The sequence below is a fragment of the Cnephaeus nilssonii genome (genome assembly GCF_951640355.1).
Source record: "Cnephaeus nilssonii genome assembly, chromosome: 5".
In the NCBI taxonomy this organism is placed as follows: domain Eukaryota; kingdom Metazoa; phylum Chordata; class Mammalia; order Chiroptera; family Vespertilionidae; genus Cnephaeus; species Cnephaeus nilssonii.
The window spans coordinates 96,456,415-96,477,931 of NC_137076.1; the positions used below are offsets into that span (position 1 = coordinate 96,456,415).

General features: G+C 34.8%; 1 protein-coding gene across 1 annotated transcript in view; it reads left to right on the forward strand.

Annotated features, from left to right (window-relative positions):
* Positions 1-926: 926 nt before the first annotated feature.
* GABRA1 (gamma-aminobutyric acid type A receptor subunit alpha1) overlaps positions 927-21,517 on the forward strand; it is a gene marked incomplete at both ends in the record, with an annotated part of 46,924 nt that continues 26,333 nt past the window's right edge. Inside the window, 3 exons of the mRNA XM_079772711.1 lie at positions 927-1,003; positions 4,559-4,671; positions 16,898-16,965. Of these exons, the coding sequence (XP_079628837.1) occupies positions 927-1,003; positions 4,559-4,671; positions 16,898-16,965 (258 nt within the window). The remainder of the gene's footprint in view (positions 1,004-4,558; positions 4,672-16,897; positions 16,966-21,517) is intronic.

Consider the following 21,517-nt stretch of genomic DNA (forward strand, 5'->3'; position numbering starts at 1 on the left):
GATTGATTACACTTTACCTACGAGAGAAAAAAAGAGTTCCTTATTTATGCAAAGCAAAGCACTCAGCTTCCATCTGTTGGAGATGAAACATTTTCTAACAGCAACCTGGCAGAATACGAGAGGGCTTGAAAGATATGTGTGGGCATGTTTGCGTGCACTGATGTGAGTGTGGTATGCGTGTGCGAGGGAGATCAGCACATGGCTTGACTGTAAAGTGTGTCCTTTAGCCTCGCTGAAGCACTAGTGAGCATATTTAACAAGGCAATCACAGGCAGAAAATACAAGCACGACTTTGACATTCAACAGTGTGTTTCGTATGTTGCTGGGGTTTTTTTTTGAAAAAGATAAGTACAGTTGCTTCTGAAATCAAGGCAAATCCAGAATGCAAAGATGGATTCAGTCATGAAAGCATTTTAACCTTCCCCATTCTGGTCCCCAAATATTCTCTCTCTGTGACAGACACCAGCTTAAACATTTCAATGCATAGTTCAGTTGCGGGAAGACAAATCAGAAAGGTCAGGTTTCTCAGATGATAAAAACAACAACAACAACAACAACAACAAAAAAAAAAAACAAGAAGAGAGTAATGCAAACTATATAGGAAGTATAAAACCTAGAGAGAAAAACAACTCACAGTTTTTATGTTAAGCAATATTGTAACCTGAAAGCATTTCAACTTGTATTCTTTTACAGGAGAAATTAAGACACTGGTATATTTCTGAATGGAGAAATGGAAGGGACAGTGGAGAATGGAAGGTCCAGGTTTCCATTGCTTCCAATGAGGTGTCATAGCCCAGTGAGGTCATTTCCTGACTTCAAAGCATTCATCTGAACTGCCTCAGTCAGCCCTAGTGGTTATAACCTGATGTTTCTTACAAGAGACATTGATCTCTACTTGTTCTACTTTTCAGCTGCACAAGCCCGCGATGAAGAAGAAAAGCCTGCGTCTCCCTGACTATCTTTGGGCCTGGACCCTCCTTCTGGGCACACTGACTGGAAGAAGGTGGGGACGCTTTCTTTTACATCTGCATGAGAATTTCTGTAACTTTTCATTTTATTCTTTCAGTGGGAAGAAAATTGCCCTTGGATGAATTCATGACTAAGGGAATTCAAAAAACTTAACTGCAATAAAATTCCAGTTAAGCATAAAGAAGAGCAGTATGAAAAAATAACCACCTTATTTGTATGTTAGTTAGAATACACTTATTATGCTTTTATTGAGGAATGTATTAATTCAACATTTAAGTCTTAAATTGAACTTTTTTTCACAGTTCATCTGTAACTGAACAAAACCAGCGGTTTCTTATTCATGGAAAAGTTACCTCAGTTAATGCCTGCATACTATGTCAGTTGATTTTTTAACAAGAAAATTTTTAACCAGTAGTAAAATCGTAGAGAAATTTATGACTATATGGTAGTGAAAAGTTCAAAATAATATATGTAATTTGAAAGTCATAAGTCTCAATAAAAACATATGTTTTGAAAACATTACTTATATAACAACTAGAGGTAAAATATGCCAGAAAAATATTTGAGAATATCAGATAAAATTGAAATTCTTAATTTAAGCATAACTACTATGGAGACAAGTTATAAGACAAATTTAATAATATGCTTAACCATATTCAAAATGTTTGCTAGACCCAAACGAGCATATAAAGATATTATAGTAGCAATGATATAAATAACCAAATATTTCAGATTATTCTTTATCTACTTTTATATTTCTTATGTAGTCTATTTCTATGGCCCATAAGAAAGTCTTAGACGTATTATAAAAATCTAAGATTCTTCAAAATGTAATGGAAAGTGAGCCCTTATGCGTAAGGCAGAGGGAGAGAATAGCCTGGGAAGATAGAAATTTAGGAGGATTTTTAAAATTGAGAAGTTGCTTTTATTTTTGGTATTTCGTGTGGTAAATAATGACTACCAGATGAACAGGAAATGCTTTATTGCCAGATACTCTTAATCTGAGGAGTTAAATGTTCTTCACTGCTTTTGAAAAATTACATGAAGTGTTACTATTGTAATGACCTGTAGATGGAGGTAGTGCACAGTGTTTTATTATCTAGTGGCTCATATGGAATCAAAATCAGGTACTGTAACTGACATTTCTCACCAAATTATATATTTAGTTTAGGAAACATTACATCGGCATGAGTGTTTAATAGCAAATCAATTATATTTATCCTAGGGCTATTCTCTGACAATTACAATGGGGCATAGTGAATTAGAAATAAAGAATACCTGTTTATAAAATCACATTTTAAAACAGGTTACCATTTCAATTGCAATAACAGAACTGGTTTTCTGAGAGTGTGGGGATACATATCTTTTGGCATTTGTATTCCAATGCAAAAAAAAATGGTGAATACAACATTTACAGGTTAAAACAGGGGGGAAAACATTTCCTGAATGTGATATAAGCTGTAAAAAAAAGGAATGCAGGTAAAAGTAATAGATAACTAACTCCATATTCTAAGAATCATGGTAACAATCTAATTGTGCCCTGTCATGTCACCCATCTCATCTTTCCCCCTGTTCATTTTATTGCTTTCTTCCTTTAATTACTTGATCTGGCCCCTCACAACGTAAGGTGTGCTAACATTTCTTTCCCATTTTTATCAGGATGACCTTCTAATATCCTTGAAAGATACATTTGACAGTTGGTTTTGTAACAGAGTTTTTGTAAATAATTGCAGTCAGAAAACTATTTTTGCTTTACTGCTATCATCGACTAATGAGACATGCTGGAAGACACAGAGCTCATTAAAAATTTGATTTCAAAAACTACTAAGATGTTTAATTTTACCAAAGGAGAGCAAACCCTTAATCTGCATGATATTGATGTTGAATTTAGGAGAACTAAAGATCATTTAATAGAGGTATATTCTATGCATTGATTATTGTGAATTGCATTTAGTTATTATAATGTTATCAAATTAAAACTTACCAGAAAAAAATAGCAATTACATTTTGCTGATATAAATTTAATTAAACAATCATGTTGTGTGTTTTTTTTTTTGAAATGATATTTTGGTTATATATCTTGCTCCTGTAAAATAAGTGGATCCTACTTTCATACGTTACTACTTGTTTTTTAGATTGATCAGTAATATGAACACACAAGATTCAAGCCAAAGCATGTTAAACAGAAAATACGAAAGTGTTATTTTGTGGACGTTTCCTCCTTTATACTCTAATTCACATTGTTTTTACTCAAGGTCAGAGCTATCACTGAAATATATCAGCGACTGTGATCCATCCTAAATTAGAAGACTTCTCTCTCACAGGATTTTGGAGGTGTCATCCTAATCATTACATAAAATATGATTCAAGGAGCACAGATAATATAATAATGTGATTGATGTAAGAAATACACAATATTTGAACTGCAGTCACTATGTGGTTGAAACTCAAAGACTAGCAATGGTAAAGAATAATTACACCTTCAACTATAAAGATTTAAGTATAAACAAGTACTCCAATATAGAAGAATAGAAATAAAGTTTTAGACTAAAATGTGAAGAAAACCGGGTCCTATTTCAAGCTCTGCTCGCAAGTAGCTGTGTTTTCTTAAACAAAACACCAATCCTACACTACAGCTTAGTAAATCATAAATTAAGAATATTGGACCATATCTTTTTCAAGGTATTTTTTTTTACTTATAAGACCAGAAATGACAAAAATATCAATTAATTAGAGGCTTGAATAAACAAATTATAAAACTACCTAAATAGGTTCATAAACCTTCAGATGAATGGAAACTACTCAATGATGTAAAAATGTAATTATACTAAGAAACACGTTTTATCTATTTATCTCATCTGTATTATCTTGAAAGAACATTAAAAAAGCAAAGCACAGCCCCAGCCGTTTGTGCTCAGTGGATAGAGCATCCGCCTGCAGACTAAAGCGTCCCAGGTTTGATTGGGGTTTGATTCAGGTCAAGGACACATACCTCAGTTGCAGGCCCCTCCCGGGCCCAGGCCCTGGCTGGGGTGAGTGCAAGAGGCAACCAACTGATGCGTCTTTCCCTCTCTCTTCCACTCACTCTTAAAAGCAATGGAAAAATATCCTCAAGTGAGGATAAAAAAGAAAAAGAAAAAAATGTACACGAAGTAGATAAAGAAAAGGATGTTAGGAGGTGAAATTTTAGCTTATGTTCCATGTTAAATAAGTGAAAATAAAACTATTAATTTCTTAGGAAGAAATCTCCCAAAATTTCTCCCCCAATATACATTAACCTTCTTGTTTGCCCAGAAAAAAACACATTAGAGCATTGCGTTTACGTTCTGAGAACTATGAATGTAAAGAGAAGGAACTCATTTCCTGATAATTTTCCTTCCATGGTTAGAAATATTAGAATAAAGAGCTTATCACCCATGAGAACGAGTATGAGAAAATGGTAGGAATTAAAATAAGACCTGTTTTTTTCACTACACCAGAAGGAATTTTCAAATTAAGATTCAATGGAAGGAAAGTAGGAAAATCTGAGGAAAAGGTTTTAGTAGAAATGTTATCATTTAGTTATCACCTCCTATTATGCTTTTTTCAGCTATGGACAGCCCTCAATACAAGATGAACTTAAAGACAATACCACTGTCTTTACCAGGATTTTGGACCGACTCCTAGATGGTTATGACAATCGCCTAAGACCAGGATTGGGAGGTGGGTCACATTATTGTTTCATTTTAGAGAACAACGTTAAACCCTTACTTTTAAAGCCTAGCTTTCCTTCTAAATGGTAACGTAATAAAAATGGCAGCATGTAGTTAAATGACTAACTCTATTTTTAATAGATTGCTCAATATTGAACTTACCAGGGAAGCTCCATGTACACATGCATATGTAGTAAAAGGCAGATACAAACTTATAATAACATTAAAGATATGTTACTTTTACTAGACAAGGGAAAAATGGGGGTTAATATTCTTCCTTCCAGCCTGAAGAGTGCAGCTACTTCATTCGGCATTGCTGTGCCTGCACTGAATTCAAGTAGAATATCTCTGAATCTATTGCTCTAAACGTTACTTTTGGAATATTACTCATTGATCCACTATTTTGCATTAGATTAACACCGCCTCTGAGATAAAAGGTGAATAAGATAGATGGTAGCGATTTTTATAAACCATGCATTCAAAACTTAAACCCTTATTTCCTGAAGTAAAAGTGTGTTTTTCTTTGTATTGGTATTGCTATTTGGTTATATTAATAACTTATTATTATAACCAATTGAATTTAATTGCTTATACAAATAAAATTTTGCTTAGGAAGAAGATAGACTTAATAACACAATATTTATAACAATAAAAGTAAACAGCATTAGACATTACACACTTACTTGACTAACCCTTGAATAAGATAATCAACCTATCTTTTTTAGTTAAACAAAGACTAATGAAGCCAAAACAAAATATTGATCTCAGAGTAAAACAAGTGAAGCAAAGAAATAAATTAACATCCAAAGTTGCACAAGAAACCAAGGTTAGAATCTAGGATTCCCAACTATTACTGATGGTGTACCTTCTCCAAAGAATTTATAGAAACTATTTAGTAACAATATTAAAATTAAATAGAAATATTAAGAAAGTCATCTCTTCTTCATTTAGACAGTAAAGATATGTAAACAATAAGAAGCTTAAGAATTCAAAACTGAATGGCAGCATGGATTTAGACTTAATTTTTTAAAATACTTTGGTTCATGTCATCACCTGAATGTGGATCATGGGTCTATTTTGACGCTGCCAAATGCCATTAATGTCTCGGGGATGGGAGGGAAACTGCTTTGTCAAAGACACAAGTCAAATATGTCAGAGATTTTACCAGGGATCCTTTCTTACCAATTCCAAACATTCATTCTAGAACTTGCTGTTCAAATTCCTTGGGGTTTGTATTCCACCGAGTTTTCCTTTACTATGTCCTTAGAAAAAAATCTTATGGAACAAAATGTATGGGTCACAAAATGGAGCGTATAATGGTGTATGTGATGTATTAATGTAATGTCTTTGTGTATCTAAGCATCTGAATTGGTTTCAGGAAAACTATTTCCTGATTCATAAAATTTGAAATAAATAGAAAGACTGCAGGTAGGGAAGGAAAGTATGCAAAGCAGAAACACTCAGGATAGTAACCTAACTTTTAAAAAGCAAGACTTTTTAACGTCCTGATGAGCATGCATCTAATTTCTTTACTGATTCTCTTTCCGGTTCTATGATTTCAATCCTTACAAAATCAGCAGAATTTTTAAAAGACATCTAGAAAACCAGGTCTTTATTCTAGTTTAAGAAATCCCATTTAATAATTTTACATGTGAATGAGTATTCTTTCTAAGCTCTGTGCAAAGTATTCAGTTTGTTAAAGAATTTTACACACACACAAATACACATATTCACACACCCTTTCTGTTAGCAAAAACAACAATATTAATTCATAAAGCAACAATACTATTTTGATAGAATTTACTTTTATTATCTATTAATCGCCTCAAATAAAACAAAAGCAGATCCAGAGACAGAGAAGAATTGATCAGACCGTCAAACCTCAGAGGGAAGGTAGGGTAAGGTGGGGGTAAGGAGGAGAGATCAACCAAATGACTTGTATGAATGCATATAAGCCTAACCAATGGACACAGACACCAGGGGGTTGAGGGCATGAATGGGAGTGGGGTGGGGGGTCAATGTGGGGATAAGGATACATATGTAATACCTTAATCAATAAAGAAAAAAATAAAGAAGAGAAATAGGTAGTTGACTATAGTTAAGGTATATTCTACTTAATTGAAATGGATAAAATTTGCTGTTGTAATAGCAAATTCAAGGACTCAGGAAAATTGAAAAGAATAATGTCCTTTCATCTTTATTAAAGATAATTTTTCTGATATTTATTATTACTTAAAAGTGATTTTGAGGATATAATAAACATTAAAATATCAAAAAGTAGCTCAAATATTTTCCTCTATTTCTATTTTATGTATCATCCTGTATGATATTGAAATTCAATCTAATGGATATGAGACTTAGGAAGAAACTTCAATAATAATGACTAACTTAATTTTTATAATTTTTGGAGTGCATTTTTTAGCCTTAAAGGATATAATGGTATATGTTTATTACAAAAATCTTCAGAGTCGAGTCATTAAAATTTTTAAGTACATTTTGAGAATGTCTGTCTTTTGAAAACTACTCTTCATAGTATTAAATACAGACTGTAGATTTAAAAAAAAACATAATCAGCTACAGAATTAGAGAAAAATGTTAACTCCATTATGTCTGGATGTCATAAACTGAAATGACCTAAAATATATTTCTCTGTAAAATTATTTAATTTCATTTCTTTACCATTGATTTCTGGTAGGTTATATATTCCAGTACATTTCCATTATAAAAATGGACCATTTAAAAATATTATCCATGTGGGAAAAAAGGGGACATATGTAATACTTTCAACAATAAAGAATTATTTTAAAAAATCCATTTGCTTTCAGATGAAAATATGTAGAGGAAATATTTGAGACTGTCAATGACTTCTAAGGGAGTAAAAGATTCCTCTTAGTAGGTTTATTATCACAGCTGGGATAATCTACTCTTACAAGAAAAAGGGGCTCACTCTCTTCATTATTATGGCAAAAGTCTGGTTTTATAAAAATAACAGCACATTGTGCAGAAGGCAGGGATATTTTGTTCCGAATGCCCTCAGAAAATATAAAAATGTGACAAGCTGAGACTTGAGACTAATGTAAGAAACTCTGTGTGTGCAAATTCATTATGACCTGTTTTTTTCCCCCCCAGAAACACGCACTGCATCAAAAGGTTGCATTACTCTGTGGAAATATACCCAGGGTCCAATAACTAAGAAACAAAATAGTTAACTTGGTGCATCCAGATGACAGAAATCAGTCTGCAGATATTATAACACTATTTAACAAGGCTACCTTTTCAAGACCAAGAGCAATACCGAGAAAATGAAAATAAAAGGATAATATATAAGCAAGATATACTGGAAGGGGCTTTGTGTTTGAGATAAAAAAGAATAGAATGTGTGGAATTCTAATGATTTCATATACTCTATTTAGGAACACAAAGAGAAAAATAAGTTGACTTTGTTCATATTTTAAGTACAAAATAAATGAAGAAACCTTTAAGTGAACCTGAATTGAAATACAATCAGTAGCCAGAAAATACAAATCAAAATTGTCAGTAATTGTGGAATTTGTGCTCATTTAAATTCCTTGTCTTTGAGGGGAGGGTATGGAGGTCTGCTTCCCTCTTGCAACCAGGGCCTGAAGAATGTTTCTGAAAGGCTCTTGGCCTTCTATACTGACCTAAAGCATGGTCAGTATAGAAGAATACAATGGTTGGGGAAAGGGTGAAGGCAAAAGCCAGAAAGATGGTGAGACAGGAAAGTACAGGTTAGAGAAGAAAGGAGAGCAAAAAGGATATTGAAAATAAGGAGAGTAGAGAGAGAAGTGAGGGGGTAGTGAAGGGGAAGGAGAGCAACATGAAGTCACGGTAAAGGAGAAAGAGCAGCATTATGAGGAGTTCCTAGATGAGTCAGGATTCCTCTGTTCATTTCAAATCAGGACCAAACTACATACTTTTCTGATATTCATTTTCCCAAGTGTCTCCTTATTGACTATGATTATAATAAACTAAAGAAACCTCAATTCTGTGAATTCTCTCCAACTTTCTAAAAAATTAAATAATGCTCCCTTTGAATTGTACCCATCTGGTTGCAGTTCAGCCACCAACAGAGTGGCCTCCTGCACTCTGGTAAGGGGGTTGCAGAAAGAACCCGCAACATAGATCCAAAGTTTAATTCAGAAGAAAAGATGTTTGGGTTTTTAATGACAAGCAATGCCTTTCCAGTGACACCTTTACCTTCCCGTTTGCCCCACCATATATACAGGTGACACTTTATTGATGATATGACAAAATACTAGTGTAAGCCAGGTTAATGACATCCAGTTTAGTGTCTGGGGCTTGCCACCAGGCTGAGGGTTGACCTTCCTCCTGTTCACCGGTTCATTCTCACACAAAAGACCTTTGCTTCGATAAACAATTTTATCTCACTCCTTAGAAAACAGATTAGGGCAAAATACATTTTTTAAATGGAACTCAACCAGGATAGAGCCAAAGAAGTGAGATCTTGGTTGAGTCACATGTTAAAGGAATTGCCCAACTTTTCACCCCCCTCCCTACTAATGGTATTTCCTAAAAATAGCGTTATAATTTCTAAAGACTGCCTTAAGTTTAATCTCAATAAATAATGTATAGGATGATGGATACCTCTCAAAGATTTCATCATGAAACCATATAGATAAAGAAGGCAAAGAAAAAAGATGCACTATCAGGTGACAAACCCAGATGGATGGGAGTAGATAGAAGTGAACTGGTGGGCAGGAATATAGGTAGAAGAATGGGCTTTATTTTTCCCTACTTAACAGATATTCAGTTAATATTTTCTTCTTTTTCCTGTGTTATAGATTTTATGTTTTGTGTTGTTTTATATTTTACTTAATTGGAGGTATCAGTTAGATAAGTATTGGCAAACAGAATATAACTAGAATTTTCTTTTAAGGTATTTTAGCACTAACATGTTTTTTAACAAACAATCTTTGCCTCAAAGCAGACTTTCTCCTTAATTATATAATTTCACTAATTTTGGATTTATTTGTATCTGTATGAGACCTTTCAGACTTCTTTTAGCCCAATTATTATAAGAAACTTCTGCTTTAAGATTTAAACATCTCCAACCACGTAAGTTGACTGGGCTGGATATGCGTGCAGCTGGCCAGGTGGCATTGGATCCTTGGGGAATTAGGTTGGGATCTTGGCTTATATATGTGTCTTTATGTCAAAATATGTGAAGTTGCAAAACTAAATGCTCTGGGAAAAAATGGACTAACTTCAATTTGAAATTGTATGCAACTTTGTGAAGTTTAGATTACTAAGGAATAGAGAAAGCAGTACAGTTTAATATGTTATAAAAAATTTCAGCCTTGTTCTAGCTCAAGATTATAAAATTTCTGATATCCATGCGATCTTTTATTATTTTTTCCACCCTGTGTGATGTTGAGATTATAGGGAATCATTTTATTCATGTTTAACTAAAGTTAAAACACATGTTTTATATTTATGTGAAAAAGCTAAACCAAAAGGTTAGAGGACAAAATATATTTCTGTCACAATGGAATAGTTTTTGATAAAATAAAAAAGATTCTGAAATACTGACAATACCAAAAACAAATTTTAAAAACTTAGATTTATCCAATATTTGTTATTGTTATTATATTTATTGTCCCAGATAATGGCTTTGAGTGTTATCTTTTGAAATTCTATTCTTGAATTCTTCGTTTTGAATTTGCTGTAGTTTTATCTGGTACTTTCAATGCAAGGTGTGTAGCAGATGCTCAGACTTTGGCATAATGCAATCTATTTCCACAGAAATCGTATATCTAGATATCCCATAATTCAGTTGAATTTCAGTGAAAAGGCAGTTCCCAAAACCCAAGAGGAACTGTTAAAATGAACAGAGAGCACCTCTTAGCCTTTGCTGGCTGACATCGCCAGTCAGCTCATGAAGCCAGCCCGTCTAATGAATCCAACCAAATACCCAAAGGGATGTGCCAGCATGTTTCAGAACTTTCTACTCTCATCTTTTCCTGGTGTGTAGAAACTGTCTACCAGTGCAGAGCCAAGAATTTCCTAAGATAAAATGTAGCCACCGAGGCTATGCTCTCCTTGTAAAGGCCAGATGACTAGTACAAGGATGCACTTGATTTTTTGTGCAGTTATTTTGACCTTTCATTTAGTTTCCATTTCCCATCTTCTTTCTAGAAACAATGTTGATTTTTTAAAATACATCTTTTCTATAGATGATTTATTTTTTCAGGTAAAATCTGAATTATTTATTTGAAAAATAATGTAGGAGTGCCTTAGAGATGACAATCTCATTATTAATCATCAGGAATGCTGTCACTTCAGAAAACATCAGAGGACAAAGTCCTAAGTGGATGCTGCCTCTCTCCAAGATTGTTATATTATTATTCTCATATAACTAAAATGGGAAAAAGAAGTATCTTACCTCAAAGTGACTGCAGGTTACACAATCAAGAACTAACATAGAGGGAAAGAAACCCATTCCTCCAACACAGCAACCATACTTTTTTCTAACCATTAGCCCTCTCTCTAGAGAAACTGCCCATAATGTAAGGAGCAAAGTAGGAAATTTCTCAGTGGAATTGAGATAAAAGTCTGCCACAGTAAAATTTACTTTTGTTCCCCCCACCCTGGGAGTTGCTTGTATCACCTGAGTTCTTGAAATGCAAAGGCAACAAAGGATCAGGAACTATTTAGACACCTTGAAGTGGGAGTCTCCACCCTCTCTGCATCTTTAGCAGCTAAGCACATACAAAATTAAGTAGCACTACATACCAACTAGGGAAAGCTGCCAACTAGTCTAACACATTAAGGGATGAAAATGAAGGATGTTCCAGAAAGATTGGCAGGGAGCAGAAACATTGCCCAATCCAGGAGGATACATTGATATTTATGTAGGGAGTCCAGGATATTTTCAATTTCCAAACAGGACCATTTCAAAGTAAAACTTAAAGATACACTTTATTCTGATGACTAATGTGAGTCCAGTTAGTCTCCATATAGTGACTGCCTCTGTGGACTGATAGACCACAAAGAAGCTTAGAGGAGGCAGTAGACCTCCTTCGTAAGGTACAAGTCCTTGGAACTCGGCGTAGTGAATACTCTGAGTGCCTCAGTAGACAGCATTTCCAGTGAAACTATGGCCAATGCCTTAGTAAATAAGTTGTTGTGATAGGCATTTCTAATAAAACACCACCTATAATTTTTCACTGTTGATTGCCTTCCTAACCCCCTTTTGAACACTCTTGGAATGCATTATTCACACAGTATTAGCCATCTTCTTAAACTGCAACTGACATAATTTCACTTCATTACCCAAAGGCTTCTTTTTGCATTAGAATAAAGGTCAACTGCTTAGTGAAATGCACAAAGATCTTTAGGTGTGGGCCTACTTGCCACTAGAATGTCATCTTATATCATGATCATCAACAACACCAGGCTCCAGACATATTAACCTTTGTTTTGTTTTGTTTTAGAGCGAGAGGAAGGGAGAAGAGGGCAGGGAGAGAGAAACATTGAGAAAAATGTCAACCAGTTGCCTCCCCCATACACCCAGTTTGGGGATCAAACCTGCAACCTGGGTATGTGCCCTGACCTGGAATCCAACCAGGATGCCTTAGGTGCATGGAACTATGCTCAACCCACTGAGTACACCTGCGAGGGCAAACTTTCTGTTTCCTAAACATAACACACTTACTTTGAATCTTGTTCTTTCCTCTCCTTGAAACGTCTTTCCCTGGATCTGCCTCTCCCTGACGTTTTCTCATCTTTCAAGTAGTTTACAGTCATCTCTTCAAAAGACATTCTTTCAGAGAATTCCCAGTAATCTGAAATTTATTAATATAATTTGTGTATTTGTATATAAATATACATATAATATCTATTTATCTAATCTGTTTCTAATCTATATAAAACTTATTTTCTCAAAGACTATGAGATATGCTACAGAAGAACAAAAACATTTGCACTTTTGCTCACCAATGTGTTACTGTTACCTGCCTGACACAGAAAATGCTACACACACATTTGCTGACGAATTTAATATACCCAACTAATTCATCTCATAGTGTTTTTGGCATCACAATCTTATTTAACCCTCACTCCAATGCAATGCAGTCATCTGTGCAGGTATTATTTCTTGAGATGAGAATTTCATTATTAATAGTCACGGATGCTCAGAGGGATTAAAGGATAGTACCTAAAATCATGCAGCTTGTTCTCCAGGAAAATCACAGTTAAAATCTGAGTCTTTTGACTCAGAATCCACTGTGCTTACTGCTTACTATACTCCACTGCTTTTCTCATTTTTGCCTCAAGCACTAATCATCTTTTTGAATTATCACTGAAAAACATCTGTTATTTCAATACTTATCAGCGGGTTATCAACATTATAAGACATCCCAAGTGAGAACAGATCTACTGTGGTCTAGCAGTTAGAGTATATAATATAGTATATATATATATATGTATATGTATATGTATATATGTGTGTGTGTGTGTGTGTGCATTTGTATGTGGGTATATATGTTTTATATATAAGTGTATTTTTGCAGTTTGTGCTTGTTAAAAGACTTATTTGAATTGATTTATTTATCAACAAAATCTTCATTTACATTGATGAACTACTTGAAGATATTCCCCAATCATTGTAAGAAGAGCAATCATCATCATCATAATTCTGTTTTACATAACTCTATTCCATGTTACACCCTTGAAAACATGAACATGTGTATGCGTTTAGATAATTCTGTTGTTGTTTTTTACATTGGACAGTGAAGGATTATTATGAAGAAAATATTTGATTGAAAAAATATGCTGATTAATCTGTTCTTTCAACATGTCTTCCAAACAAGTTATTTGAAATGATTTTCATTTTTAGGGGTTCATTTATGTTTAACTTTGGCTAGGTGTATAAACATTCTAGCTGACTTTCATTAGAAGTTCCTGACTCACGTTGCATGCTCTTAACTAGAGTATTTGGAAGGATAAAAATTTATTGTCTTTTCCTCATGTGATCCAGATAAAGGCTTTGAGTATTTCTAATAACACTTTAGAATCTAGCACTAAGTCAATAAAGTCTGGCATTAGAGCAGATGATTTAGATCCTAATGTTCAGGTATTCCTTAAATAATAAATAATTTATATAGATAGATTCCCTCCTCCCACCCCATGGCGATTTCAACCTGAAGGGGAGAGGAAGACATGACTAAATTTTCCCAGATTTGGGGAAAAGAATATTCCTCAACCATTCCCCTAAATCTCAAAGAGTATGCATATGAGCACATCTTCCATTGAAGCCTGATCCTGAACCTGAAGATCTTGATTCTAGACCACCATTTCTTTGCCAAAAAAGCAAGTTAACCACTAATTACAATTTGGCTGAAGTTCATTCACAACCATCCTCTGGCTATCTTAAAACTTTGCACCCCAGATTTCTCTGCCTTAAAGAAGAATCAATTTCTAATAGCACATGATCTCACTCATCTAGGGGAAATAATGAACAACATAGACTGATGAACAAGAACAGACCCAGAAACAAGGAGGCATGGATCAGACTGTCAGGCCTCAGAGGGAGGGTGGGGGAGGGTGGGGGTAAAGGGGAGAGATCAACCAAAGGACTTGTGTGCAAGCATATGAGCCTAACCAGCAGTTAAGGACAACAGGGGGGTGGAGGCATGTGTGGGGAGGGGTGTGGGATGGGAATGGGGGGATGGGGACAAATATGTGATACTTTAATCAATAAAGAAATTTTAAAAAATAATAATAAATAAAAATAAAATTAAAAAAAGAAGAATCACTTCAGGGGCCACTTAGGGACTTCCTGGTGAGCTACAGTGAGAGACATACTTGTGCTCAAAGGTGTCTATCCCTTGTTTACTGACACTGAACTCAACTGAGTGAGAATGCAATTTGAGGATAATCATTAAGCACATATTTGAATAGAAAAAATATAAGGGAATACATCAAGATATTAATAGTGGATTTATGTGGATGGTGATACTCCATGATAGTGAATGGTGAAAAGGTCATTTCAGAGACTCCTGTGGTGAGGCTCTTGGTCAGGTATCTGCCTTGGAATAGTACAGTGGTGAGTTTTGGGAAACTTCAGAGGGAGATGGCTGGTAGAAAATAATAAGTACTGGAAGATGATGAACTGGTATGGTAAATACACTTAGGGGCAAGGATAGATAAAATAATAAATAGACTTTAAAATGTGGTTATAGCCACTGATGTGACCTGTTTTCCATTTATGCCCAATCCCTACATGCACAGAATCAATTATGTCTGGCAATAAACATATGCAAACTTAACCATGTTTTATGTTCTATTTGAATGGTACAGTGATCTTTACAAATAGACTTCTGGGCCTTTATAATTTGTCACTTATGTAGACCAGTAACCTACTAGAAAGATAAAAACATCAGAGGGAAACAGCACATATATTTGTCAAGTGAATATCTCACTGCTTAAGAACACTTTATCATGCTAGATAAAACAGATTGGCTGCTCCCAAAACATCTGGTAAGCTAATTTTTGTAAAGCTAGGTACCTTGGGGAAATACCTTACAGAGCAGAAATGTTACCCTCCCTGTACTCATGATGTAGGTAATCGTGATAAAGGAGTCCAGGAGAGCTGCCTCACGCCACCCAGCACTGCCCAGTGCAGACAGGCATTCATATATTTCTCAAATTATCATGCATTTAATGGCATATCCCTGCTACAAACATAAAAGTGAATATAATTTTAATGCCATAAATGTCACTCAGATTTTTGAGATATTCATCATAAATCTCATAGTTTATAATCTGGAGGGAACCTAAACTCAACCTTGGAAATGAATGACTGCTGGAAGGGGCTTACAAGCATGGGAACCCATATAAGGGGCAAATGGTTAATATAGCTGAGACTTATTGCTGACAGCTGTTCTTTCCTCTAAAGCTGCACAGTTGGTGCAGAATATTAAAACTGAGGTCCCAAGTGAGTTCTAAAAACACAACTCTATTTTTTGTCTCAGACTATATCCTCCATTTTGAAAAATTTAAAAGGTAAACCCCAGATAATTCTTATGTCAACCATCTCTTTATGCATTTTGGAACAAACAAAATTGTTTGCAAAGACAAACAAACAAAAAGAAGCCAAACATATTGTATTGGTTAGTGAAGGGGCTATCTCCACCTTCAAATTATTTTATATTGTGAGGTACACATTATGTGTATTGTATAAAATGACTTCTTTGAGAGAAATTTGCTCAGAGAGTATTGACTGTGTTCAAGTGAATTGCTGAGGGATAAAATTGATATTCAAAGAATTTATTATCACATATATTGGATCACCATTTTAATATCCTATGCCAGAGATACATGTCCCAATAAATAAAATAAATTGCTTAATATACTGGGGTGTTATTTCTCAGAACTAAAGCTGGAAATTACAAAGTCATCTGTTTTTCATTCTCACCTCTCAACAAATTGTTTCCTTTTATGAAAGAAACATTTTTCTATTTTTTGTGCAAGTGAATGTATTTCCTTAAAAATGTCTGTGTTGAGTTGTTAGAAAACTACAATAAATATGTTTTATTGGTTGATATATATGCCTCAGAGACCAATATGATAAAATCATATTGAACTTGAAATTGAATCTATTAAATGAACTTTTCTGTGCCATAATATGTTCTTCTTATCCTCAAAATTGAAGATATTTATACGAGTTGTCAAGTTTTTCCAGGGAGTAATTTGGGTAATTCAGTTATGATTTAGTGACAGAAAGCAATAATTTATAAAGCGTACCCTTTAGTCCATAAAGAGTTAATAAAGCTTCTACCGTACAGTATATAGTTACCAAGAGTAGCTAAATCCTGACGGATCTGGAAAGCTGTGTAAGAATATAGATGCTTAAACCATAGCCATATGCTAACACCTTTTTATTGCAATGTGAAATGGCCTTGTATCATTTAGGAAAGTGTGTACATTCTTGAAGAATTCATTAAGCAGCAGCTGACTTCTCCATAAAGTTTCCACCTCCCAAAGTAGCATATTTAGGCTCTGTTCTCCATTGAAAAATATTAACTGTGAAATTTCATGTGTAAGCAGTAAATTATCAGGACTACACAGTGGACCAATTTTAGAAATAGCTAATCAAAGCCAATAAATTTCCCATTTGGGTCTAAGTGTGTAGCGGTGAGATCTAATAAGGGCTGTTGATAGACATTCACTGTCCCAATTTTCTGCTTCATCAGAGCGCGTAACTGAAGTGAAGACTGACATCTTCGTCACCAGTTTCGGACCCGTTTCAGACCATGATATGGTGAGTAACACTGCATTTTTTTTTGCTCTCTTGGGATGTTTTCTAAATTTACTTTTGAAAGAAAAATATATTCTAAGTATTTAGGGAACAACTTGAAATAACTTGACTACAGCTTTGTGCCTATGTGCATAATATATAATATAAAATGAATACATAATATTTATATAATAGAAAATACCCATTTACTTCTCTGGCCAAGACTATTTATGGTTATCAATCACTACAGCCTTCTTTATTTCCATCCCTGAAGTGACAGCTTTGCCTTGGTTTATGTTCTGTATTCCAAACAGTGTGAGTGTAAGTTATCTTCCATTTCAGTGAGGAGGATTCTAGGTTTCTGAGTAGCCAGCAATATTATAGAATAGCCATAAATATTGCGATTTCTGAATTTTTTGGCTAAAAAGGGGAAATGAATATAAAATCTTAATGCATATTTGACCAGAATTAGACAGAGAAACAGTTAAAATGTACTAGTAAGAAGTATTTCATTTCATTACAAAAGGCATTCATTAAATTGTTATCAAGAGTGTGAATAAAATGAATGCATACCTGTTCTTTCTTTTCCCAACCCCAATGATTGACATGCATTTCTCTTCCATCTGATGGGAACTGGTGCACCAGTAGAGCTCTGCAGGTGTTAAATAATGTTTCCAAAGTCCTAACAGCCAAGCTCCTATATAAGCAAAAAAAAAAAAAAAAATCACAAAGAGGCCATGAAGATACATCATTATGAACATTTCAAAGATCTATTAATTGAATATTATTTTTGAAATGCCATATTAATGTAAAAGTCCTGATTTCATAGTAGCTCAGATGACTCAGAATAAAAGTTATAGAAAATATCAACTGAGACCAGCATTTCCCAAAGTGTGAAATTTACAGCGCACCCACCTTGGCAGGGTAAATGCTCTGACAAGTCCTGCAGTAAGGAAACTGCTTAACGTCATATAATCTAGTATCTTCCAATTGTATTTATCCAAAATCCTTTTTCTTCATGTAATACCTGTTGACATTCTATAGACCTAATGCTCTGTGAGTCAAACATTGGGAGATGCGGGCTCAGGATAATTTAGATCTTGAAGCAGGTTATGAAATGTACCAACTGTTACAAATTAGGGTCAGTGGAGCACATGAGAGAAAGCAGAGTGGTGGGTAACAATACAGATTTCTGAACCAGAATGTCTGGGTTTATGACCAGCTCCTCCACTTATAAGGATAGTTCCTTGGGTAATATCTTTCTGCCTCAGTTTCTTCAAGTGTAAGATGGAAGTAATAATAATAATATCTCATGGGGTTATCACAAGTGTTAAGTGAATTAATACATGAAAAGCAATTAAAATTCTTGGCGTATAATAAGCACTAAACAAATGTCAACCATTATTACTCTGGAAGAAATAGAAATATAAAAGTTAGCCACAATCGTGGATTTATTACTCCAGCAAAACATTTTTGCCACTGTGGTTAGTCTGTAGACCGCTTATTGAAATACTGTGTGATACAATAGCTGCTATATTGATTGCTCTCTGAGGACCTATTGTGATTCTTCCAGGTGGGAACGCCGTCTTCACACACACCATTCTCTCATGCTACTTTTCTAATTAAGAAGATTTCATAGATCTCAGTCACGTTTAAGGTCAAATTTAAACTCGTATGCTTGTATTCCATACAATCCATAAATGATTTTACTAACGTGTCCTCACTTGTTCTAAATATTAACTATTTAATCATTTGTGTGAGACAAATACAACTTGGGGGTTAGCAGGACTGGCTCTAGAATTCAGGCTGGCTGAATGCAAATCTCCTCACTATCAACAGCATGACCTTGGGCAAATCACTTAAACTTATAGTGGGTATGTTACTATTATTATAAGATTGTTAGGATTTTTTAAAATAAATCTTTATTGTTCAGATTGTTAGGAATTTTAAATGAGATATGCAACTGAAGTGTCTACTGATAGTACTCAATAAATAATAATTATTAATTTTGCCTCTGAACTCCTTATGTACCCTTCATGGAAATTTCCTCTATTATATACCCATCTAAATCCTGTATTTCCACAGAGGCCCAAATCAAGACCCAAATGCTTTATGAAAAAAAATGTTTTAATTAATCCAATATCAAAATAACTTTCCTTTTCAGCATTCTAATTACATTTACTGACTATAAAATACAATTTAACCTCACATAGAGCACTGCTTTGTAAAGTTATTTTTCTTATAAAATGTCTTATTTTCCTAACGTGATGCAAAAATACTAAAGATAGAGTTTCACATTCCTCACAGTATCAGTGCGCTGCTAGCTTACTAAAAGTGTTGAATTATTACTTAATTGGAATAGGTTTAAGAGTCTATATTATCTTTAAAAATTAAGGTCTCAAGGGACTTAATAAATATCACCATTTTCCCAACTTGAGTTCTGAACCTTTTGAGAAATAAGACATTGAGTAAGGGATATGAAATATGACAAAATCACCTTTATTACTAATAATGCTATTGCAGAAGGTGGCTTTTATCTGCAGAAAAGTGGGTTTTCTGAGAGTAAACCCCAGGATCAGCCCGATTAACCCTAGTCAACAGGCAGTGTTGGCCTCCCTCTGCTAGGGTGTAGACTGTCCACGTGAACCTTCTAGCATAGAGGTGCACAGAAAACTGTGAGTTTTATGAACAGCCAGCATCCAAAATGGAAAAGTCAAGAGGAAGAGGCTATGATTGGCAAGATTGATTTTTCCTTCCAAATTCACCCATCAAGTTAAATTAGTTCTCCTTCCTCCCATCCACAAATAGAATAGTATTAGGGAATGGAGAGCATTCAAATGGTTTATACTGGATCTGTGCTCTTCTAATCAATGGAAACATCAAGAGAGGAAGTGAAACATTACAGACATCATACTCAGGCAATAATAATAATAATTATTATTATTATTATTATTAATAAATGGCTATTCTTTCTCCAGCTCCTAGTATGATGCCTAAAAAAGAGTAGATGCTCAATAGGCGTTGTAAAGAGATAGTAATGAATAAAGCCCTAGGCAATCAAAAACTTTCCTCCTGAAAAATAGTTGGCATGCCTTTGAGTTATTGCTTTAGATTAACTGTGACTTAAGAAACCAATGATATCTATTTTTGGTCTTAGACCAGAGGTACACAGTAGGATTTTTAATAAATCATTAACCCCATGATTATCATGAATTACTTTCCATGCATGGCCTATGGTCAAATATTAGATAGGACGAAGGCGCAGCGTCTAGGCCACTGATACTCCCTATTGCCTAAATATCTGGAGCCAGACAACATTTGAATTGTTCTGTAATCACACTAGCCATAGGTCTGCAACTGATCTGCTAAGTGACTATTGGAGATGGTACCCGACCACTTTGAGAAGATTAATCATGTAAACCATGTTATAGTAGAATTATGCATAAGACAGAGCAGCATGATTTAGAAACTGTCAGAATTAGAAGGCGGAATGACAAAGCTATTTTTAAGACAGGAAAAGCTTCCTAGTTTTTAAAGTGGGAACTAATAAAGTATCTAATTAATAATAGCCATTATGACACTCGATATTATTGGACACTTACGATACGGTAGGCACCATGCTAAGGGTTTTATAGACCATATCTCATCTAATCCTAATACCCAACATTTTAGCTAAGTATTCTTATTATCCACATTTTCCAAAGGAGGAAAGTGACCCAGCGAGGGAGCAACTTGACCTCAGACTGTCTGTCCCTAGAGGCTCCACAGCTCCCTAAGCATCTGACTTCAACTGGAATAGAAAACAAAATTAGGACAACTCCTTAACTTTGTTTTAAAAGCCATTAATTAGCAATCAAACAGCACATTCTCAGGGCACTAGGTTCTGACAGAAATATCCAGGCAGCACAGCCACAGAGCCCTGCTTTCCATGGTGCTTACAATGTAGTCAGCCAAAGCACACACAGATGGCAATAAATGGTGCAAGCGGGAACACTTCATTACAATACTTATTTAGGAACGTAAGACGTTTTGCCCAGTCTTCAGAACAAGCCTTACATTGTTGAGGGACCTACTCTATTGAACAAGGTAACTTGGAGAGACTTTTCACCTGAGTGGCGGGGGCTGGAACTGTGATCCCTGAACAAATTCTTCACCACTGCTTCCTATTTGTTCAGACAACCTTCTGTGGAGTCCTCTCTTTTGCCTCTGTCTTTACTTTGCTTGGTTATGATTACCTTCTTGTTTTCCTCGGGTTTTCTGCCCTAACACCATTTCAAAGAAATAGCAATTTTTCATTCCCAGCTACATAAAAATCCATGATAAATATATGTTCATAAAAATAATAAAATAGGAGACGTATAATAACTTCTAACATTTACTGAGAACTTCCTAGGTTCCAGACAAACTGTTTACTTACAGTAACTAACTTAACAAAAGAGCAAGTGAAAATAAGTGCTGCTATCATCCCCATTATCAATTGGGAAACCAAGGTTTAGAGAAGGCAAGAAAATGGCCTAAGGCCTTTCAGGGGGCACAGACAATTCAGTTCTAGTTAGCAGGTTTAGAATTTATTTCT